The 24,964-nt window shown below is 42.5% G+C and overlaps 1 protein-coding gene across 5 annotated transcripts in view; it reads right to left on the bottom strand.

Moving 5' to 3' along the window:
* Window positions 1-291: 291 nt before the first annotated feature.
* Window positions 292-24,964, bottom strand: part of NHS (NHS actin remodeling regulator) — a 255,403-nt gene continuing 230,730 nt past the window's right edge. For 3 of the 5 annotated variants that reach the window (XM_054086823.1, XM_054086857.1, XM_054086850.1), the window contains exons 3-9: window positions 24,554-24,687; window positions 15,854-15,916; window positions 13,458-13,650; window positions 10,063-10,194; window positions 5,881-8,835; window positions 5,258-5,384; window positions 292-4,536 (exon numbers count right to left, since the gene is read on the bottom strand). In XM_054086823.1, coding sequence (XP_053942798.1) covers window positions 3,909-4,536; window positions 5,258-5,384; window positions 5,881-8,835; window positions 10,063-10,194; window positions 13,458-13,650; window positions 15,854-15,916; window positions 24,554-24,687 — 4,232 coding nt within the window. In that variant the 3' untranslated portion in view covers window positions 292-3,908. The remainder of the gene's footprint in view (window positions 4,537-5,257; window positions 5,385-5,880; window positions 8,836-10,062; window positions 10,195-13,457; window positions 13,651-15,853; window positions 15,917-24,553; window positions 24,688-24,964) is intronic. The other 2 variants (XM_054086841.1, XM_054086831.1) reach the window with 2 other exon arrangements.

The raw sequence follows: 24,964 nt of genomic DNA, 5'->3' as shown, positions 1-24,964 counted from the left end.
TCCCACTATTTTTCATCCTAGCTTCCTTTCTCTTACCTTTTTCTTCCCCATGAAAGACATGGGGCAAATTTAGCAGACTTTATATTCCAGAAAAATTGTACTTGTGGGCAAAATTTCACTTAGGGCCAATGACAGTTTGGATACAGATTTCCACTTACTCAGTTTATTAAAAAAATTAAGTTGAAGAGAAAACACAATTAAATGTTTTGAAATGTGTAATGCGCCGAGACTTACCTTTGGAAATATCATATTTGTAGCCTGTAGATTAGACCTCACATTTCATTACAAGAATGTAAGGAGAAGGTGTGGTTTAATTGCAGTCACGTTTATTTGCAGTTTCTATACACACTTTCTAGGTAATCAAACTTTTCCGACACATTTTTTGAGAGGGATTAACAATGAAACTGGCACTGTTTTTACTAAAAATAAATACAAGACTTAAAGTGTTGCACAGCTCTAAAATATACAAAGGCTTGGATTTAATGTAAACTTTGAAAACATTTTACAAAAGAAACCATCTTTGCAACAATTTAAAAAGTTCATATTTACAAATATTACAAAAATACAAAATGGATGCAAGTCCATAAACCATTGTCTTTTCTGCCAGCATGAACTGGTGCTAGTACCAAAATAGTTACACTGTAACCTTCTTAATTTTTTTTTTTTAATTCTTTAAGTCATAACCTACAGTATTTCTCTATCTGCCACCATTGCAGCAAATGCACTCAATCACTGACCTTTGGCAAAAGCAAACATATGCTTTATTTGCTACAACTACTCCATGTCCTCTATGCTGCCATAACAGAAATAAGGAAAAAAGAAGAAAAAAAAGAAAAAAAAAGAAAAAAAAAAGAAGAAAAAAAAAAGGGAAAATGTTATTTTTCAGAATGCACAGCTGTATAACTTCAGAAATCATTTCCATAACATCAGTGCAAACAATGGAACAGTAGGTTGAAATGATGGTTCAATGGTTACATGATGCATGTACTGTACCCTGTCTCAGGAGATGAGTGATGTTCCCTTCTCTCTGCAGCTTGTCCTCCGGTGCCTTAATGGCACACCTGCATTACTACAGGGGTCCCTGCCTTTTGTCTTCCTCTGACTCCCATGTTTGTTATGAACTCTTTTTCTTCATAGTGGACTTAGAATATCTCTTTATTTGGGTTTCACTCTGCTAAATATGAGCTAGGAAATTAAACAAAAGAAGTAAGATTCTATTTTAATGGGATTGTTCTGTGGCCGTTTCATAGGTGAAGTATTGCCTCACCAGTCAAAAGATATTTTTAATGTGTATATGTAGTGTGTATACAAATATTTATTTATGATCTCTCTGAAATTATTGATTGGTAATAAAAAGTGATATCTTCAAAGTCAATTCAGCTATATTTTCTACAGTTTTGAACAACTCTTTAATGCAGGACTATTAAACATTTTGAAAAACTGCTCCTGGTAAAATTCCTAAAGAAAATTGACTCATGATGACAAACTAAGGATTTTCTGCCAAATATCTAAACTTCCTTTACTCATGTTCTCCAGAAAATGGTTATATGCTAAACCTTTCCTCTTAAAACATTCTCATTCATTCATTTCACTTCTGTTCAGACTTTTTTCCCTTAACTAAGCTACTAGTATGACTAGCCTTTTATTTCAAAAGCCTTATTTGCATTACCTTTGAAAACTATTTTAGACTTTTAGATTTACACTTCTTGCATTTGCAGCTCTTCAGCTGACAGATTACTCCTCTTCCCAATGCACCTACCACATGCACAGTGACTCTACTTTGCACATCCAACGCAACCAAGCTACACAGGAGGACGGTAGGAAACCCTGAATAATATATTACTCATGGTAAGTGGTAGACAAAGTCAGACATGAACCTTATGGGAAGTAAATTTGGGATTTGTTAAACCATTCTGACTTGCTCAGACTCTTTAAAATCATAACAGTTTTAGGTAGAACCTTCCTCTTTAAAACACGCTCTGCCCACTTTAAAAAAAATCTCAGCTTTATGCATTACACGATTAAAAGAAAAAAAAACTAGTAAAAACCCATTTCACACATCCCACTTCCCTATCCTTTACTTATGCTTAAAGCCAGCTTTTAGTTGATTTCTTTAGTACCAACGTACGCTCTTTCTGCCATCCTACTCGACATGTCCTACTGCACACCACAATTCTCCTTGCACTATTTTCTCTGCACTAACTCTTCCTCTACTCCAAACCATATCCTACAGCAACCAACACCAACTGCATCAATTTTGGACAAAGAGGGCCTTCTTCTCTGAGTAGTACGGATGGGGCTACATCGATGGAAACCGAGGTGGCCCAAAGGAGAATCAGGTCTGTTGGTTTTATTCTGTTTAAAAATTAAAAGTATAAAGCGACTCACGGGTTAAGTTTTAAAAGTACATGTTCTTACAGTTTTAGGACGAGAAAATTCAAGTAACTTCAAGTAATTCAGCTTTTATTTCCCTGCCTTCATTTGTATCAAAGCAGCTGCTTTGATTTATCTCCTTTCCCACCCCACCCCAGTCCCCAACCCTGTTCTGTGTTTCTGGTGAACCCAGACAAGATTCCAACTGTACGTGGCTGGCACAATGAACCGGAGCTTTCTGCTTTCGAGCTCAGCAATGGATATAAATAATGCATACACATACCTATTTCCCAGCTATGTTTTCACAGTGTCATTTTTGTAAATATTTAGGTAGCATGAATCTCATCAGCACAAAGAGAAAGCTTCACTGAAAACTCACCGCGGATATTTACCGATAAATCGAAAGCGTTTCTTGCATGCTTATAATTTATTTGTTTCCTTTATGAAACAGAAACTAATTGTGTTTAAAGATTATAGTTATCAGGTTATGACCGTGTTATGTATCCCAATAGCCTAATAAGAATATGAAAGTTAAGTACTATTTCTTCTTGCATCTCTCCTCTCTGAAGCGATCCCTGCTAGAGTAAAGGCCCAGGGGAGGCTGTGGGATGGGACCCTCTGGGGCTTTGCATCAGACATGACTTTGTTCTGTCAATATCACGCTTGCCTTCCCCACTGATCCTCATGATAACCCTCCCAGCTGTGCTTTCCAGTTAGCTTCTTCGGAGCTGCCTTAGAAAGACAAATGGTTACTTTAATCCCATTGCAGTCAGCCTTTTCAATTTCCTCAACTAAGGTGGAGAATTTATCCTTTTGACTGCTCAATGTCATCCTTCAGGCTTGTTGCACTGAAAGTGATTATCAGTGGCAATGTGAATTTTTTATGTTTGATATGAAAATGGTATTCACAGAATACAGTTATTACATTTGAGTTCTTTTGTCTTCTATCAACAAAGTTGTTATGCAGTAAATTGTTTGCCACATGTCCACTTTTTTGATAATTCTATTTACAAATTTTTATCAAAAATATGGTATTTACATATGCTTTGTTAATTTCTTCTAAATTTTGTTTCATCTCATTTTAGTGTAGAAAAATACCAATCCTCAAGAGCATTTTCTTTTTTTTTTTCTCCCTAGGGAAGCACTACAACAAGGGATTTTTTTCTAGATGGGCAGCTTCTGGAAAAAAACCACACAAACCAGAGTCACTTTTAACTCTGTGGGAAGTGTATAGCCTTGAAATCTACAGTTACAATAGAAATGAGAGTGGGATAAACCAAATGAAGCCAAAAGAAAACAGAATAGACATACCATATCTTCTTCCTTTTAGAAAATGTAATGTAATAAATAGCTACAGCTGTAGTCCTCTGTTTCCCCAGCATCTTACAGAGACACATTTAAGCACTTATATTGCCCTGCAATTTTTCTCTTTTTTCATTTTTTTTTTTTTTGACTGCTACAGCATTGGCCTCTTATATTCACATCCTTACAGAGTGCGAGTGGTGTTGGCAGTCTGGCCCTGGCACTTCCGCAGCCTATGTTGAGCTCTGAGAAGACCGATCGTCGTGGGGGCTGCCATCTGAGTTTTCAGTCTCTCCTTCGGAGATGGCCTGCATTGGCGTGTTGTACAGCCGGCAGCGCACGCTGTATCGGCTGCTGCTGGCTGCTGGAGGTGCCCGCGAGCGACCCACTCTTGAAGATGCTGACATGGGAAAGCTCTTGGAGGAGAATCCTTCTGCGTTGACCCTGGGGGAGCAGGGGGAGAGTGGGGACAATGCATCGGGGCTCACGGCAGAGGGAGATTCCTCCAGGCTTTGGGGGGCATCTGCTGTCAGCTCTCCAGGAGACTTGGGCAAAATAGGACTTTTCAGAATTTCTGTGGCAGACATCCTGTAGCTGGAATCAGATCGGCTGCCCTTTTTAAGGAGCAGTAGTTTAAACTCCTCATTGGATGTGTTAGACTTTTTGGCATTCCTGTATATGAGCCCCGGAGACCTCTGACTGCTAATAGGAGCACCCACGCTGCCAGCTGGTGGTGGCACGTTGGTGGCGGGCAGCGTGCTGCTGGCAGGGGGCTGGCTGCTAGTCCCAGATGAAGCTCTCAATCTGTTTCTTACAGAAAGGTCTCCAGAATCCTTTCTTCCGAGAACTTTCCTTTTTGATCTGTGGAAACACAAAGGAACACTCATACATAATCTTTGTAGAATAACACTTAATGCTGGTCTGGAGTTTCACAGATTGACTGTGCTTACATATTAGCTAGAGGTCTCATAACCCCTCTGTCAAATATTGGAGGCTAGCAGTGGCTGATGGCTCTTCAAGCCGTGATAGCTCTCATGCAATGAATAAGGCACTGAGCCACAGAGTCCCTCTCTACAACACACAACTCTTCCTAAACAATGTCTGCACTACTGTCTCTTTATAAAGATGACGATGCATACAGAGTCGTAGTTAATAATAATAGTCAGCATAATCTATGCAATTGCAGAAATCTGTAATTTCAGTTGTGATCGCAAATTTCAGCTCAATACGAAATAGTCTGAAATCGAAGAGATGCCTTCTCATCATTCTTGCTACAGTTACATGCTGGTGGGCATAATACTGTGGGTCGTTTTCTTTAGAGACGTGTGTTTGTAAGAGAGAATGACCAGATGTTGTTATCTGTAAAGCATGTTACACATGCCATGAAGATACTCAAGAGTGCACACCAGACCTTAGTAATGCATCTTTGAAAAGCTACCTTTAGAAAACTAAAATCAATAAACTAAAGAAGGTAGTTTCAGGACAAGACTTAACCATCAAATAACCATCCTGCAGCTATCATTAGTGTGTGAATGTGCAGGGCTGTATGTTACTGTTTCCCGTTGCCGCAAGGTTAGGCCACCTGTGAATGACTGCAAACAGATCCTCAGTAGTGCGGGGTTTGTTCGGAGACACAAAGACTTCTTCAGCGTCAGCCTGCGACTCCTCACTCAGCGGAGACACAATGGACTCGTCGCTTGGAGAAGACTCTTAAACAAGGAAAGAGGCCACACTATGAGTCAGATGCCACTGTGATTTGCAACAGCACTGCCAGTGTGAGGTGCCAGTTTAGTTCACAAGCAATTGGCTGATACCACCATACAAACTTTATCCTCTAATCTAAACATCGTGTACATTGCATGTTGGAGCCCATAAAGAAGGTACACTGAAACCAAAATCTCCCATTTACTATACAGCTGCGATAATAAGGCTCCTCTGTACCCAGGGTTAGTGCTCCTCACTTATCTCTTTCCAGATGAAATGCAGCACAAGGGAGGAAATAAATATCAGAGAAATACTCTCTGAATACGTTGAAAAAGCGTAAACTATATTTGGGTTGGCTGGCCAGCTAACAGATCGTGGGGGTTCTGTATTTAAACCTATAAAGGCAAGCCAACTGGCAACTCCAGCCTGCTTTTGACTCCACTATTAGCCAAGTCCAAAGCCCCATGATCAGTCATAACGCAGAAAAAGTTCACAACTGACCTTTCAGTGAAGGCTCATCTGTACCACCTGCCATCTCATCCGCCCTGCTGTCATCAGAGGCACTTTTGGTTGGGATACCTGACGCAGTATTGTTTTCCTGCTTGGAACTCACTTCGCCAAGTGAATTCTCTGCTGCCATCTCCGCTTCGAAGCCAATATTCCCAGGCACAAGGTGGCTTACATTGGGTTGGTGCTTAAGCTGATCACTGACGGCCACTCCCTCAGCTTGAGCTGGGCTTTGCTCCCCAGAACCAGCTTCCAGCCTCTCCTCACTGCCTGTAGAGGGCTCTTGCTGAGCCTGCACTTCCCAATTGTCGTGCTCAGTTTCTGCTTCCTGGCCAGGTTGCTTTGCTTTGTCATCACCTATGAGGACATCTGAGCCCTTCTGAAACCCATCTGTGGAGATGGCATACATCTGATTCAGAGTGCTTTCCGGCAAGCACTCAGCAGCTGAGCATGTTTGGTCCTTCCCAGGTTTGATTTCGACCAGACTTATGCTTGCTGAAGTTACAGCTTCTTGCTCACAGCTGTTCTGCCCACTGAAAGAGGAGCTTTTCTCTAAAGGTGGCTTTCCTGGGCCAGCATCTGCTGGGGAAATGTCGATGTATGACATTATAGCCTCCTCTGTGGAGTACTGGCGAGATACTGGTTTCTTAGCTAAGAGAGGCCTCATTTTGCCTGGAGAAATATCAGTCGCCATCAAGGTGGTCTCCTGTATGCAGAGCAGGTCTGGGGTGCTGCCTTTCTGTTTCCCTCCTTCAGTCTTGTTGACTGCCCGAAGATGGACCGACTTCAGAACGGATGGGGTGATGGCGAGGGCGGAGGGAGGGCTGGGATGCAGGGCTTCCCCGACTGTGCTCTGCTTGCTGTGGCTGAAGGCATGCAGCTGGTGCCTGTGAGCGAAGGGCTTGTTCAAGACGTTGTGAAGAGCACTTAGGTCGAGGTGAGTAGGAGGTATAATCGGAAGTTCGAGGTCTTTGTTCACTGAGGCAGTGCCATCTTTCGAGAGCGGCTGCTGCAGCGATGACTTCCTCTCCGGTACTTTCGGCTTCCTCTTGCTCCCACCTGGAGACAAGGGTCCCGAAAAGAAAGCAGTTGGAAAAGAAGAGGTGGGTGTCTCCGACTGGCTGGAGTATCCGCTGGAAGGTGAAGCTAAACCCGCCAGCTTCTCAGGGGAGGCCAGCTTAAGCTCATTATCGACAGAGGGGAGGGATGGAGTGGTAGCTCGTGACCCGGACTGGGACGTCTGAGATTCAGAACTCTCTGGGGATTTGATGCACTCTATGACTGTAGTACCCGTAGCAGTGCTTGAATTGGACAAGGACCTGTAAGGATCGCTGGATTTCAAGTCGTTCAGAAGCCAGAGGTCTGCATAGTGAGGTTGTTCGGCACCTTCATCTTTAAAGGAGGGGATATCGACAGTGTCAAATGGAGTGTCCTTTAACCCACCATCACCCTGGTTCGCCCAGGTGAGCTCCTGCTTTGCTGGCAGGTTGGGGCCTTCCACTCGGGAAGGTGTGTTTGAAAACTCAAGGGGCAGCTTCATCTCCCTGGCAGTGTGAGAGACATGCTGCCCACCGCCGATCTTTGGTTCTTTCTTGTCAGGAAGGTCAGTGCTGCTCTCTGATTTCCTCAAAGAGGAGCTACGTTTTGGTGGGGCTGGCTTTGCCTTTGGTTTCTTCAGTGAGATGCTCTGCCGTCCCTGCCTCCTGTGGCTCATACACTCCTGCCAGGTGCAGTCAGCCAAGCTGGAGGTCATGCTCCCAGTCTGGCCACTCTCGGAGCTTGTAGCTGCATAGTTGCAAATATAGCTTTTACTACCCTTGAGACCACAGTCAAAGTGCATGGAGGTATAGTACCCTTCGGTATCCACAGAAAAGTGTGAGCTAGTGTCTGCCTTGTCAGAAGGGCTCTTTTCTAGGAAGCTGTCATACGTGGCCATGCTGGTGAAGCTGGGGCATCCCAGGCTGTCAGCCTTTGGGCGCTCGGGGCTGAAGTCTTGGCGACAGGAGGCATCGTGGTGATGGTGCAGGTAGTTCCACTCACTGTCGCTGGTGTTGCTGTTGTTGGGGTCATCCAGTAAATCTGCCACAGTGGAGGTAAAGGAGCTTGCCCTGTGGCCCCTGACCTTGTCCACGTGGTCACCAAACTGCTCTGTGATGAAGACACTAGAGTCTTCATTGGCATTGGGAGCGATGTTGAGTGAAAGTTCAGAGTCACAGTGCGAAGAGCCCGTCAGCGGAGGAGAGGCAGCAGGAGGAATAGTTTCAGATGTCTGGGAGGGACATGTAGAGCTGCTTCCACTCCAGTTGCCACTGGAGGACTGGTGGTCATCTTTCTGGTCCATGTGGCTGCTGAGCAGGACTCCTGCTGTGGAGATAGAGTGAATGGGGCTCCCAAAGGTGTCCGAGTTGGACGAAATCTCACAGCTGCCTGAATCAGCCATCCTTGACAGCCGTGATCTCCCTCTCTCGCTGATGTGTTCAGGGCTATGCAGATGCTGAGGACAAGTTAAACTGATGGGCTGGCGCTCTTGTGAACTCTGCTTGCTCAAGATCTCCTTCCCCGTTTTCGGGATCCTCTCCTGGCTGTCTAGGAAGCACTCTGCCTCGTACCCTGCGTTTTTGGTGGCAGCATCCTGATGTCCCTCACTGGCTCGGGCACCCTCGCGAGGAAGGCTGCGTGAGCGGATGCGATTGCTGACAGTGGCAGTGAAGACGGCATCCCCATTGTCTGCCAGCACTAAGATGTTGCCAGCAGAGTGGGAGAGGGAGGCGACGACACTCTGCCCCCTCTGGGCACGGATCCTCCGCCGCGAGGGAGCGGCTATCAGGATTTCTTCCGTCTGGCACTCTGAGTCCCGGGTCCCTGACCTCCTGCTGCTGGAGCCGGAGAAGTCCGGGTTTGTGTGCACAATCACATTGCGCTCTCTCGCCACTGGCGATTCGTCTGAATCTAGGACACACGGAAAGCTGAGTGAGTGGAAGACAGCTTCCTGGCACAAGACAACCCGCAGAGCAACCCAAGAAGCATTATCTGCTGTATTCTTTCTTTTTTAATGTTGCTGAGCATTGGACCAAATTTAACTTTGCTATAAAGAGCATATAAGGCAGACCTCATCCTGGTGAAGTGGGGAAATTCTTCTAGCCCTGCAGTGTGATCTCAGTTCTCCTATTTCTGCAATGTGATCTCACACAAAGCTGATCTTGCTGTGGTAAATATTAAGATAAATATTAAGCTTTCATTTTTTTGTCACTCTATTTCAACTAGTTAAAGGCAATTTTCAGGAGCAGCTGCTGGACAAAACACTCTGTGAGCTTCTGAACTATGTAGTTCCTATTTTGACTGTCTGTTTACAATTCCTATTATCTGATTCTTTACTACCAAGAATATTTGCAAGAGGACAGGATCCTTCTTTCATAGGTTCTCTGGTTGCTTATTCTCTATGATAAACACATTCCTACTGCTTCCCATCAAGTTTCATGGCAATGGACCAAGATATCAGAGCCATCTTCAAGTGCAAATGAGCATTAAGACATAAAGAGACTGTTAGTTTTGTTTAGGGTTAGTACCAATTTTACATAGTATTTGCCCTCAACAGAGTTGCTCCTAATTTCTGGCAAATATCCTTGGTAATAAAGAACAAAAGGAAGGAATCAAGGATGAGTGTGATAAATAAAAGTGATGTTTAGCAAAGTTTCCCATAGGGCGCCAGCAGCTGTCTCTAAGGTGGATATCCAATTGCTCATCTGAGTGACTTATCCGGTTGTTGTGACAGCTCATCATCACTTCGCAGTGCAACATCTGTCAGTTCTTTACCTTAAGCTCCCCTAACGCAAGAAAAAACTTTCACTCAATCTAGTTACTTTTTATGCATGTAACTATGGGTTCATAACAGAAATAAAATGGAAAAAAAAAAGAACTGATTAACATTTACACGATAAGAGCTGAACACGTACATCTATATTACTTGGTAAGGCCCCCAGTCCATCAAGGCCATATGGAGTAATATAGTTTTGCTTACTGTAGTAAATCAAAAAAACAAACCACATAATTCCCAAACACCACAAGCATTTACACTTTTGAGGTTTCATTTCTTTGGAAGGCTGGCTAACAGTTCATAACCCTGCAATTTAAGTTGGTTAGAAAGCTATCTACGGAAGATTTGTATTTATACTACACCTATTTCTTGTTGCACTCTTCTGGGGATGCCAGAGATGGTTTTCCTCCTCCTCAACTTTCGTCTCCGCTGTAGTACAGATTGTGAATGAACAAGAGAGCAGCGTATGCTAGCCTCTCTGTCAAAACCAACTCCTGCAACCCATAAATAGGTCTCATTAGCCTTTAGAAATAGTAAACAAATTTTCATGGCTGGAACACAGTGGAGGTATGTGAGTTTGGATAAAGCCTGTGAATAAACATAAGGGAGCCCTTATGTACCTCTTATGTAAATTATATCGCAGTATATCACAGTTTTACATCTAATTCCAGCTCCCCCTCAGCAGCCTGGTCTGCCAAAGATAACAGAAGGAGTACAAAAAGAAAAAAAAAAGAAAAGAAAAGAAAATCAGGAAGGAAAATAGAGTTGAGAGCTCTTGGTAACAGGGCATCTTTCTTATAGCTATTTACCCATATGTCACAGGGACAATGACAGTAACTTGTCTGCAAAGAGTAATCTGTTCAGCTATAGCCTGACTTATTTTAAGCAACTAAGCGTAAGAATACAATTTAAGGTTATAACACCATATTGCAGTAGTTGGGCACTTCTTAGGAGACCAATACACCAAGAGGGTTAACATTTCAAAAAGGAAGGAGACAGCTAAAATGGGGCCAAGTCCCTGCGCAAGTTTAGAGAGCATTCTTTATGATGATCACTCATGGCCAAGGATGACATGAACAGGCAGCTGCTATTTATTTGTGTGCATCAGTAAGTGGCCTGATTTTCACAAGTGCTCAGCACACAGTGGGATGCATGGGAGTTCACTCTGGGAATGAGATCACACAGTCAATTGAGATCCGTAGTTTGGATTTAGGAGCGCAAGTTCAGAGGCATACTCATTTATGACCACAGTCATACACAATAAGTGAGAACTCCTCGTTTTCTTTGTTTCCATGGCATTATCACAGGGAAGCATCTTTCACTTTGTTTTCTACAGTGTGTTGTCAAAATAAAGTTAAAAGGAAGCCTGTCAGAAGACCAGTGCCCATCTGCGCTGGCTTTTTGCAGAACTGTACACTCATGCTCTCTAAAGTTGACATGGGACAGGTTGGAAAAAAAGTGCCAGGTCCATAAAAACACTAACATAAGGATCGCTAGTACAGTGGTTTGTAATCTTAAGAAAAACGAACAAACTAAACCAAACAAAAGGAAAAAAAAAATCCTGATAAGGAACTCTATTTTAATAGCGTATAATTATAAAGAACATAATTATACACAGACATACACATACGTATTACACTACATAACAATGTAAAACATTAAAAAGTAACTTTCTTGTAAAAGTTCTTCTTGAAATCTACTACAGTGAAATAGAGGCTTCAGACAGATGTCCTGTAACCACCAATGCCCCTGGAATAAGCAGAGGAAGAACTTTCTTTAATATGGAATGAAAGTGCCATAAACTCCAACAACAGTCATTTTCAAAAGAGTGAACATTTCTCAGGGTTGGGAGAAGCTTAAAAATAACAAAAACAGAGAACTGAAAGCAAACTCTTTGAAACGAAAAATCAATCAGCATTGCTGTTTTTCCAGCAACTGTGAGTTAGCCAAACATGCTCTGTGTGCCAGATGCACAGGGATCATCTCCGAGAGGAAAGTGGAAGAGGGTATATCCTCCCCGTGATGCATACAAATTATTCCCATTAGTGCTAATGAGAATGATACACATAAACATCCAGAAGATTACATACCATTCTTGATCGGTAAAACTGATCAGTGGAAATTTGGTTCCAATGTATGGCAGGTGGAGTCTAGGCAAAAATGGCTATTACTGGAAAAGTTAACATTGGTCCCAGACCTAACTCTCCTCTGAACTGCATTAGGTGACAGCCATTTAGAAAGCCTACACCAGTTAGGGTCCTATACTGTATTTATTATAGCAAGAGCATTATTTTAAGAGCAGCTTTACCTTGTGGAAAAGTGCCATGCTATCTATGACATTCCACAGGGATTTCTATTGGCAGTGCCCAACCTGCAACCTTGACCAGCCAGCTCCCAACCTCCTGCCCAGCAGGGTCTATGCAGGCAGCACTACTGGCCAGATGGATTTCCTCCTGCACGACCCTGGCTGGCCAGAAGCACTGTCACAGTGTGGGGAGATCACTTCTGGCTGCCACCTCCCTGGGCAGGCAGAGCTGGAGGCACTGAGTGATGTCACCTCACTGTTGGGGCGGAGGGAAGCCAGGAGTGCCTTGCCATGTCCAGGAGGATTCATGCAGCTGATGATGGAACAGATGAGGATTTATCACTGTCACACTATAGGATCGATGTACTGCAAAGTCAAAAACCCAGAACCCCTTGGTTGGGGGCTGAAGCTGGACTGTGGGCACACAGCCCTTCCCGGCACCATGGTGAACACCGCAGTCTGTCTTGCAGGAAGGTTGGGCACCACTGGTAGACACAGGAAAGAGCAATGGGATGTGAGGGGCTGTGACCTCCCCCCCAGCCTCCTAGTTACTGGGAAAATAGAATTAAATACAAATATTTTCACTAGGAAATGAAGGCTAACTGAAAACTCCGTGCTTTTTTCCAAGTGTTTGTATCCAATTGTATAACCATGGAAGTCAGCCCACTTTATGCTGTTACATTAATCAAAACTTGGTGCAAAATATTATTGAGGAAAATTCTGATCAACTTTATGTTTACCATAGCCCTCTGGAAAGAGAGAAAGAGAAAAAGAGAAAGAGAAAAACAGCCTGATTTTTTATTCTAGAAATAAGGCATCTATCACATTTAATAAATTATATATGTGCTGCTTCTATAAACAAATCATCTTTCAAATTAATCTAGCCAAATTTATCCGAATGTTGTATAAGTAAAAGAAAATGCCATTACTATACCTTCAGCATAGCTGCATGTAAAGAGATCTCAGAGCGGTGGTTTGCATGCTACACAGCCATGCCTCACATGTTTAAAGCATTGCAAATAGTAGCCTACATTCTCTAGTTTCTTTTCTCCTGCTACACATGATAATCATATGATTAATTCTGGTGGCTTTCCACATTATTTCACGCAGCTACATTCAAAAAGTTATCTGAGGTCTTTGTAAATACAGAATGTAGGTTACATACACAACAAAAGTACATTGTTTATACAGGGAACCAGTGTTACATTACACTGTTTAATGTGACTCCAAAAAATATGGCCGAAATTAATCCTAGATGTAGCTTCAGTGACTCCAGCGGCCACGCATGAGGGATGAATTTAGCCCACTGTCTTCCAGAAACTAAATCCTCAAGCTAGGGTCTTTGCCCACAGACTGCACAATCCCATGACTTCAAATAAATTAAACAAAATAAGTACTTGACCTCCCTTGAACCATGCAATAAATACAAAAAGAAATAGAAGAGATTTGTACCAGTGACATTGATGGGGATAATGCAAGAAGAAATCACTTGGGCATCTTGTTTCATTTTCTCCTCTGGAGTTGGGAGAGGTAGTGCTTTACTCCAATTGGTTTGTTTATCCAGTGTAGAAGGGATATTATGTATTGGATTTTTCGGCCTCTGCCCTAACATGACATCTGTATCTTCGTCCTCTGGTGGATGGGACTGCAAATGAATACATTCAAAATCAGTGTCTCCCACTCAGGCACACAAGGCTAATTTTGAAACAAAGCAGACACAGAGATCAGAAATCAATGACAGGGATGCAAAGAGGAACCGCTCTAGCTAAGTCACACAGCACAGGCTGGAAAAACAACACCCTGCTAATAGGAGGAAAATAATTCAAAATACTGCAAACAAATTGGTGTATTCACAGTGACAGTTACAGGACGTCTCCTCCGTCAGAAGGGGCATGTCCTGCATTTGTGGGCAGCCGTTGCAAGCGAGCCCTCAATTACCACCAATGTTAGACATGTGGGCCCTCATTTGCATCCATAACCTGAACACCCGAGTTTGCTGATTACTAGCGAGGACTGGCCCCATGTAACCATTCACTTAAGGACAAACATCGGAAGGCCTAAAGGTTTGAAGAAGACCCCTCTGTACTTCAGAAAACCATTTGCATTTCATTTTTACAAACTCAGACTATGAACAGACCAAAGTCACAGCCACCCAGCAGCTATGCAGCGGTAGGAAGCAGCGGGCATTAATAGTGCCAGGACAGGAGGACAGTGGCCAAAGAGAAGATTAGCTGCCATCAAAAGAAATTCAAGTGGTTATTTTGAAATCAATGCACATTTTTACAGCATGCTACAAGAAGCACTAGATACAGAAGATAATGAAATGAAGGGAAAAGGAAACCGAGTGGAAGGGAGATCCTGTATTTTCTTTTGGAATAAATAACAAATTCCCCAACAACACCTTGTCTTGCAAAGTTGCTATAATTTCATCTAGTAAAAGAGAAATAAACTAAGCACATTTTCATGTAGAGCTGGCTACCAATTTGGTTTTGGGGATTTCTTTGTTTGCAAAACAAAGTTTTTGTTTTGTTTGGAAGGGATGGATAGTAGGAACACTTACCTTTTCTTTTTCTGCCTAATTTCCCTCCCTTTTTGCATTAATGCATTCTTCTATAAACTGTGACAACTCTTCGACCAGCCCAGAATGTCCGTCTGCCTCAGTTTTTAAAAATGAAGCGTAATCCCTTTCAGATTGACTTTCTCTTCAGTCCTGAATTCCCAGCTGCTTAGCTACCATCCCTCCCCTTCATGCCTGCTGTTTACAATTCATTTGCCTGTTTTAGTTTCGGTAGCAAACACGGTGAAGATAAAATATTGCTCTCCGGCTCCTTGGCAGGGCATTGAGCTGGTGGGTGTTGAACACCGGCAGGATCACACTCGGGCTGCCATTGTACTTCTGCCACTCCTCTGCCCAGGCTCCTCACAAATCCCAGGGGAATTAACTGTCTCAAGCTTGCCAAACAGCATTTATGACCCAGCCCCAAAAGCGTTTAGGATCTTAACTACTATTTAAACTGTTGGAGGATACTTACTTACCTCACCAGTGTCACCTCCTGCAGCACCCCCAGGCCCAAGACAACATGCTTCCTTCTCCTCCTGCCCGCAGAAAACCCCTTTTTCCCACGTAGGATTTCAGTCAAACATAGCAGCCTCCTTTCTGCCTGCAGCTTTTGTGCTGATCCCCAGCAGACGTGAATAGCTCATATAAACTTCAAGCACAAAAGACTTTGTTTCCTAGGTAACTCCCCCCTCCCAAAAGTTTGATGCATGCATGCAAAAAAACCCAAACCCTTGCACACACGCATGGACACACTGACACACACACACATGGAGACTGCGTTTGTTGCCAATTCCTCCCCTGGATGACAACGAAGCGCTGGACAAAGCAGGAGAAGTGACCCTGGCTGCCAGAGCTCCTCCTCTCAAACACTGCCATCACCAAATTGCCAGAGAATAAATACCTGCTGTCGTGCTTGCATTGCCTGAGCAATTTCTTGCCATTTAGGAAAAAAAAAGAAGAAAAAGGGCAGTTCTTCAAAAACATTGCAAGGGAAAGAAATGCAATCGCTAATGCTATTGAGTTTGTCCCCGTTCAGGCCTTTTAAAAGACGTGATAGGAGGAGGCAGCCTCATGGCCACAAGCTCCTGAAAACCATCCATGGTGAAGAATGAAAGAGAGATGAAAAAAAAGTCATTATGGTATCTTATTGACGTGAGAAAAACAGAAAAGACTTCTTGTAGCGCAGTAAAGTTAGCAAGTGAAAAGCAAGCAAGAGGAAGGGTTAGGATCTGGAAGGGAGAAGAGTGAGACAGGGCTGTTAGTTGAGGATTGCTTGTTTTTCCAGTACCTTTCTACTCCAGGGGGTCATGTGGCAACACTCAATTGGGGAGGGCGAACGGGTGCTGTTAAACTATAAATGTGAAATGTAAAAAAGAAAAATAAATTAAAATTAAAAACATACACAAAATGTTTCTGGTAAAAGCACTTTTTTTTTTTTTCTGGATAAAGTGGCATCAAAGGCAAAACAAGCTGAAATTTCTACCCTGTCTCTTACCGATGGGTTTGCTCCCCATAACAAACTACTTCTGTACAAAGTGTAGCTCAAGCAGCTGTGCCCACAGGGAGGTTTGGAGCCCTGCGAAGTCTGTGCTGATTTTGCTTCCTAAGATTAGATGAAACTGCAGTGAAATTGGTTCAACCTCCTTATACAGACATGCTTAAATTGTCCCAAGAATGTCTTGTATTGATTTGGTAACTCAAACTGTATACTGCCTGGAGCTGAAGCAGCACAAGGTACTTACCCAATTACATTATAAGCTATCTATTTCATAACATAAGTGAACTTTTTTTGCATGAGATATTTAAGCAATGGATATAAATAATGCTGGTCCTAAGGGTGATTTATCAAAAACATTGATTGCTAAGGTTTTCTGATGTTATCATTACATCTCTAAGGTTGCAATTATTGTGTCACGATGGCAATGGTCAGTTGGCTTTTTGTCACTTTTTATGATGCCCAACATGTCCTGGGTCTTGCTGAATGCCTGCACCTCTGAAATCCTCTTCTGTCAGAAACTCTGTTTTGTTTGTCGCCACGTCCTGTTTTCAAAACCAAGGAGTGAAGGATGACTTCTTTTGAAACAGGAAATACAATTAAAAAGGAGATAAAGAAAACAGTTCTGCTGAACATGCAGGAAAACTCTGGCCTGTGTTCTTGGTGGGGGTTATTATTTCTCCTTGCATTAGTTAGCAGACCTGTGAAATAACCCTCTGAACGTTTTCCCTCCTAATCATTATCAACACCGTCATGACAGATGAACCACAAAGCTCAGTCTGAATGACTTTGCATTATATGATCTCCTTTAAAAAAAAATAAAAAAGATATGTTGAATCTCAAAAGGCCTAATTATCTGCCTCGTCCTACTCTCTTTCTAGATATGCAACACCTCCTGCTTTGCCCTGGTCCCACGTGCAGGACTAAACCCAAGAGAAGCCTTCAAATATGAGCTGCCTATAAACCTTGCAGGAGAGCAGAGGGAGGAAATCAAAAGAGGACTGATCCCAGTTAACATTTCCAGCAGGTTAGTTTCCACCCAGGTCAGCGCAAAACCAGTTCTCCCAAGGTTGGAAAAGGCCTTATCACAGGACAAAAACTTCTCTTGATGCAACAAAGGCTGTAGAGAAACTGCATACATTAACCAGTTCAGTCTACTCCTTTAGATACCCAAGGACTACTTCATCCTTGGTCCTCCAGCTGAGTTTCCAGTCACCCACTCTAAGCAGATTGACTGCAGTTAATGGGATCAGAGTTTGAACTGAAGTTAGGCTTCCCCGTGGAAGGTGTCAGAGGATCTCTGTAGAGAGTCAAGACAGGAGGATACAAATGCTGCTGAGGTGACAACAGTTCAGGATAAGAAAATCTTTGCAGTGTCCTGCAAAGGTCCTAGTCAGTGCACAAGAAGAGGATGGGAGAGACCTCCTGCCCTGAGCTCTGACTGCAGCTACAGGCACAAGGTGCTCGCAAGCAAACCTCCCCAGAAGAAAGAGCAAGAACTTGACTTTGTCCTCAGAGAGAGTAGGGTGAGCTATAGCCAACACAAGCAAGACCCCTGCATGCCACTCTACCCGATATCTCTGAGAAAACATCTGTTTGGTTATGTGTACCCACAGCCATCATTTGATGTGCTGAAGTCTCAGGTCCCTGTTTAAGCATGGCAGGACAAATTTCCTAGGTAGTTTTCTGCCATGAAGTGGTAGGATAAAAATGGAGGTGACTGGAAAAATTTCATCTCCTGTTGTAACAGTGGTCCTCCTCAGAAGGCCTGTGCCACTGCTACCTCTCCAAGGGGTTCTGAGGTCACCTACTGCCTCTTCCCATACAGTGTCCACTGCCAGGCAGCCATGGCACACTGAGGTGTCGCAGCAGCCTCAACTTTTCAGCACCTCGACACTGAGGAGATAGAGAGAGCTGCTGCTCTTCAAATATTCTCATTCACTTGGAAGACCACAGTATCTCTAAGTATCCTGAGTAAACACATAACTAATCAGGAAATTATTATTATATTACCCAATGCTATTCTGGTCTGATGGGCAAACCTGCAGCTAGGCAGTTTTCAAAGTGAATTTCTTTCGCGTGGGTGTGCTTGGCAAACAGCAATGGTGATAATAAATCTGTTAAATACAAAGCCAAAATACTTTAAATAGACTTTTCTTTTTAATGGGATAAGATTGCCTTGAAACCAAACTGCTGTATAATTGCTTGAATAGTGATTTATTCTGCAGTCACTAACAAATGTGAGCATCTTTATTTTCAGAGCTTTTCCATCAACTTCAGTTGCAGAGGTGCGATGGTGCTCATGAAACTGCTTTGCTGTAAAAATCTTGATTGCATATGCACTTGATCAGACTCTTCAGTGCTCTTTGGTGTGAAGTCTTTGTGCGCACTACAGCAAAAAGTCAGATGTCCAACTCTGAACTAGTCAACAAGGCTTCCCCCACAGAGAAAAAGAAAGTGGCATAGCTGCAGAGCAATTCAGCTCACCTTCCTTCAGCACCTAACTCAAGCTGAGATGAAGCACCCCTGAACGTTCTTCCCACTAATTCCAGGCAGAGCCTAGCGTTACTTGCAGGTACCTAGGTCAGGAGACATGATTTACCCTTTTAGTGAATTAAAATCATAAACGCCATCAGTTCGGTGAAAAAGAAGCAAATTAGCAGTCGACAGCCTTGCCAGCCTGCAATTTAGGGGCCTGGCCCATTTATTGTCCCAGAGCTGGGATCTGGAGAAGGAAATGAATGGGCCAATGACAGGACAAAAATACCACTTAAACCCATCTTCTGTTTTCCATCCTCCAAACCGCTGAGATGCCACTGTTGTTCAGGATCTTCATGATATAAAGGAGGACTAGTGCAAGAAGCGTAACTGGCATAAATCAAGTACTTTGCTTACAGTGATACCATAGTAGGAGATGCTGGGGTTTCAAAGGTGGCACACAGGGTGTATTGAACACAGTGGGGAGGGGAAAAACATACGTAAACCCAGGAAAAAAAGACCTAATTTTTCTTCAGGCAATTTAAGATGTCTTGAGAATGCTAAAGCCTCATCAAGAGCATTTATCTTCAACATGGTCATTGAATTTAGGCATGGCTGAGTCAATTCCTTCTCCCTCAGCTCTGTTTGACCAGGTAGGCAAAGAGTTACCTTGCAGAACATCTTGGTGGCTGGGTCATAACCCAGAGCCAGTGCTGGCAGTGCTAACACAGTCTGGTGAGGGCAGGAGGTGGTTAGCAGCACAATGGTGTTCTCCAGAGGATTATTTTTATCTTCTGCTGCCTAAAAGTTGCAGCTAGTAAAAAGCATGAGAGTTCACTATTATTTCTGACCTCAAGATTCTATAGCACTGGATATATTTCCTTCCCAGGAGAACCTTATGAATAAAGTAGGTGACATGCACCCAAGCAGAGCATTAGCATGTAGCTTCACATGTCTGCAAATTTCATGTATGGTCCATTTCCAACAGCAAACAGAAAATGTGAAGGATGCTTTCACCCCATATGAGCACAGAAGTAATATGTACTTATTAACAGTACACCTTATTTCATTTTTGAAAGCAAACATTCACATACTGGGGAGGTATCATGTAGAATAAGTGTGAACTTGTATTTAATCCCAAATTTACATGAATTGAATACTGACTCCTCCTGTGGCCCTGGATGAAACCTCCCTGACTCCTGTTTCTCTGCCTGTAAAATAGAAAGCCTGCTGCTTCGTTAAGTCACAAGAATTCAAGAAAATTGTATTGATTTATGTGGTACAAAAATTAAATGTCTGATAAGGAGAAGAATAGCAGCTTTCCAATGTTTTCAGAGCACTGTTGACTACTTAATTAGAATTAACATTTGTACCTACACAGCAGGTTTCTTATGCAGCAACTGATGCTGAAAAGAAAACAATGGAAATATTTCTGACCATGCTATATCTGCTGCAAAACACAGACCTGCTCACCTGTCTGCTGTCTGCTCCCAACATTTCTATTTCCATATATTTCAGTCTTCTCAAGTTTTTGTTTTATCTGCTTTATCTGTGGGTGTTTTCTTTTCTTTTGGAGCATCACAGATGTGATCTGCTAAAGTACTGGCAATTCTTTAATGATTAATGTACTGTTCCAATGTTTTGACAAGGTAAAGACAAAACCCCACATGTTTTCTGATAGAAGTCATACCACACATGGCATTACAGCAGACTAAGGTACAAAATAATCATCCCACAATACAAGGTAGTAGGTTTTCAGCTTATTGCACAAATAGTGTAAATAAGTTCATTCTGACGAATAAGGCCAGGTAGGTTTTATTTCTAACAGCTACAGGCATTATGTGCACGCAGAAAATGCATAGTCCAACTCGTGCCTGGCTCTTAACTCAGTTATTTTTTCTGAAGCTTCATATGGCTTCAGCTCAAAACTATGTGAAAGTTACTACACTCAGTTGTGTTTCCCTTTGCTGCACAAAGCACGCTAAGGCAGACCACAGGGAATATTTTTGAAATGTCAGGGAGATAGAATAAAATTACCTGATGTATTATTTTCTCCTCACATTTGCTCTAGCTGAGGTCTCAGAAAGAGGCAAATCCTGGCTGGAAAACAACCTCCTGCTTCTTGTCCTTCATATTTCTGCTCAGATTATAATTACAAAGAAACTGACACTGAACTTTGTTCAATGGTGAGTGTGAATTTCCAAATACTAGAGGTTCCTTACTCCTACTCCCTTGTTTTATTACAACAGTTGTGCCACAAAAGGGTTGAGAAAGTGCGGTCCCATCACATTCTGAACTTGAGCACTGAGATTTTAGAGTCTGGATGGATAGATGGATGGATGGACTTGGGGAAAACAGAAAAAGTAAAAATGCAGAGAAAATGAATGAGAAATGCAGTTGGAATGACACAGCATCTTCACACTCAGTGATGGGCCTCAGCAGTGCTACAGGCAGGGTTGTCATGGGAACATGTGTAAGGAGTATTTTCCTGATTTTCCCAAGTCCATAGCTTCCTTGTACTCTCCTCTGATTATTATTTTTTTTTTCCACTGGCAAAAATACATGAATGAATGATACTTATGAATGTGTTTGGTTGTATAGTTCTTCACTGTAGAGAGACTAAGACGCTAGAGTTTTTTTGCTTTGAAAATGAATGACTGGGGTGGATAGGAAAGTAAAATCATGTCTGCAAAATCAGGAAGGGAATGGAGAAAGGGAATGGGGAAGCAGTGCTCTCTGTTTTTCACAGTCTAAGAACTAGAAGAGATGCAATGAAATTATGAGGCATCAGGAAACAAACAAAAGTTACATTTTCATATAGATTGTTAAAGTTATTTTCACAGGATGCAGCTGAGGCCAAACATGTAAATTGATAAAAAACAGAATAAACAAGTCTCAAAACCAACACAGACGGGTTCCTTGGTGGCTATTATTCTGTGTTTAATCTCTGGCTTAAGAGCTTTGTAACCAATTTCTGTATGAAACTGGAAGGACAAACCATGTGACAATAGACAGAATAAACCATGCCCTGTTCTTATTCTCTCCCTGAAGGACCCCTTTCTGGCCTCTGGGCTAGGCGGACCTTTCACCAGACAAATCAGGGCAGTTCCTATAACAAGAGTAGACTATAAAGCTGATTCCAAACTTGTCTTGCCTGGGACACAAAATATCCTATGTAATTTCTAGTTCTCTGCTCCTCCATGCCAAAGTGACCTTATTATGGAATAGTCCAAAATGTCCCTCAAGACCCATTTACACTGGCATTAGTCTCTTTGGACTTGAATTCATTTGGTCTTCCTTGGAAATTGTGGGACTTCGGCATCTTCCGCCCTGTAAAAATAGTCCTGCTTAAACGTGAAAAGTGTTGTGGTTGATTTTCTCTAGCTTGACTATACAATATGCAAGGTCTTTGGAAAAGCTCATAGCCACCTAATTGGTAGCAAAAAAAACCCAGCAGCCAAAATGTATAAATATGTAAGACTTGGCTGGTCTCAGACATAGGTGACCTATTTCACAGCTTTCAGTAGTCATAGTTCTCCCAGCCCTCACACTGGTAATGTGAACATTTCTCAAAATCAAGCCAGTTATTTCATGTGTTTAACTTAGATGGTCAGTTTGGAAAAATCAGATCCTGTAACTTTTAAAATTTTCCCACATTCTTGTTGATCACTTTCTGAATTTATAAGAAAAATGGAAAGGGGCATTTATTATTTAGTATTGCTTTCACCAATACCTTTCCAATGCATCAGAAAAGTGGAATACAGAACAGACCGTTATGCTATGAATAAAAATTCTTGTGGGATTTAACATCTTTAGTTCATTAACAAATACATGATAAAATCAACTGGAATCAGATATCAAACATTACCAACAGCCTCTGAAGCAGATACACATTCACAGATGTCAAAAAGCTTATGCCAAAAGGGCAAGCTAGCCAATGACAGCATTCTCAGCTTTCTCTTGTAGTGATATCATTAAGCCATGAAGGCTGGCGCAATATCAATTAGCTATTCATTGTTGCAGTGTCTTGTAAAAATCTCTGATTAACCTCCTGCCAGACAGAGCATTCATGTGCAACTTCGTCTTGCCTTGTTCTCTCTTTTTGCAGTTGCCCCACGAACAAGGAGTTCTCTAAGAAATGGGTCAAGGCACTTTGAAGTACTCTGGCCTTGGAGTACTTGCAACTACCAAAGCAGAACATTGCCAGAAGCCTTGAAATTGATAGGATGACAGTCTCCAAGGACCTCTTGTTTGCTCTTCCTTGGGGAACACTGAACCTGGTCAGCTTCAAAAAACAGGCCTAGTATGGATGGGCATAAAGCTTAATATTTTCCCTTCAGAAAAGAGAAAAGTGGACTTGCTGATAAAACCAAGACATCTGCATTCAGCATGACTTGATTTTGCAAACTAATACAAGACTCAGAGAGTTGCTCTCTATTTATTGTTATTTTGTGTTCCACACATGGAAGTAATGTCTGAAACATACTGTTTGTTTTCCAAACACAGCAAAGATTCAGGCCTTTCATCACTGAGTGCGCAATTTCAAAAGACACACCTTGTTCCCCATCTGATAGTGACTAAGAAAGATTTACGCTCAATATACTGTCCAAACTACTATCTGTAACTAGTTCTGATTCAGAACATAGGGTCAACTCTCTTTTACTTTTCAACGACCCTACAGCAGCAATAACATTGATGATGACTTACGAAGAAAAAACAGGTAAGTCTGTGTCTCTTTCCTGTCTTCGAACTTTTTTCTATGCTGTCATATCACATCAAGATATCTTCTTTCAGTTGAATCATAAGGCCTGAAAATTTGACCAGTTCAAAGCCTGCAGTGATGGTGATGCTTCCCTCAAAATTATCCAGATAAGCAGTCAAAAACCAGAACAGTCAAACTAATCAAAATCTTATCATGCATTTCATGCTTTCAAATGAGAAATACAATTCTTTCTGTGGACTGGTTGATTAGTTTTGGTCCCTGGACAGGTGCCCTTTACACTGTGACTCCTTTAGCATTATCATACTTCCATATGGTTAACATAATGTATTACTATGAACGTATTTGGATTTTTACAGTTCTAGTATCTCTGTAGATGCTAATGTCCCTGTACCTGCAGATGCAGGACAAATCTATCCTTACACTGAGAGCTGGCATTAGACATATACATCACTTAAAAGTCAAATCCAGGTCTGACCTGTGGAGTTTAAAATGGTTTGAGGAATGCAACCGCTCTTAGCAGAGTGTAGAATGTAGCCACTATGGCACTTCCATGGGTCAAACACCCAGAGCTGCAGAGGTACCAACGGCCTGCTGAAAGCAGTGGGAAAACCAATCAGAGTTAAACTTCTGGATCTGGTGCGTTTCTTTTAACAATGATAAATACTATATTGTCAAACACTAATTTGAAATTAGTGCAGCAGTGGCAGGTCAGCACAGACACAAAGGACCAGATCTTCAACTGGAGTTCCCGCTTAGCTGGTTGCAAGGACATAGGTGAGACATGAAGCATCTGAAAAAACTGCATGGAGGTGGACACTGCAGAATAGGACCATTCCCTATGCATAGGTGGAAACTGTACTTCCTTGTAGCTGGACAAGTGCTGCTGAGCCTGTCTGTACGCACGCAAGCCTCAAACCACTCAAACACCTTCAGTTCTTGGTTCCTGGCAATGCTAATACCAAGGCTGAAATTACAGCATTTCTGGAATTACAGGAAGGTCCTGGAAGTGCTACATAAAGCAGGAGTGGAGAATGTGAGGGACTGCAGAGGACTGTCTGAATGACTGCATATGTGTGCTGCCCTTGCATGAAAATAAAAGGTTTCTCACTGGAAACGTCCACTCTGGGGCTGGCTGCTGGAAAGTGTGAACTGAGTTACGCTGCTGACATTCTTTAAGGTCAGCTGTCTTGTACTCAGCTGTGGTGAGGGGGTCACTTGTGAAGCCCCGTCACACTTGGGTCCCACAATGCTAATAACACGTTCATGTATGATAGCTGTAGTGGAAGACTTACTGGTAGGAAATGCCGGTCCTTTATTGCGTGCCTCTTTTGACTGCAGATTGCAGGGAAGGGAGGAAAGGGGGGAGCCACCACAGCAATGGAGCCTTGGACTTTTTGCTCTCTGTTATCACCTCGGCTTCGATGTTCTGTTTTAGATGAGAAAGAAGACGTGAGTGTTTGGGAGTGTTAAAAATATTTAAATCTCTCTATTAATAGCACATAGAGACACAAACTGGATGTGGACTTCAGAGATGAAGATCCTCCTCTTCTCCACTGACTGCTACTGCATGCACTCTACCCATGTAAAGTATACCCCCTTGAGCGGAAAGAATGAAACACAGCCCCAGGTAGGATTTCCTCCCCTGGCTGCATGGCAGCACCTGGTCCTGAGCATCTACTCATGAAGGTTGTCACAGTAGCAGA

This window comes from Cuculus canorus, chromosome 1 (genome assembly GCF_017976375.1).
Source record: "Cuculus canorus isolate bCucCan1 chromosome 1, bCucCan1.pri, whole genome shotgun sequence".
In the NCBI taxonomy this organism is placed as follows: domain Eukaryota; kingdom Metazoa; phylum Chordata; class Aves; order Cuculiformes; family Cuculidae; genus Cuculus; species Cuculus canorus.
This window is presented reverse-complemented; position numbering and strand designations above follow the sequence as displayed.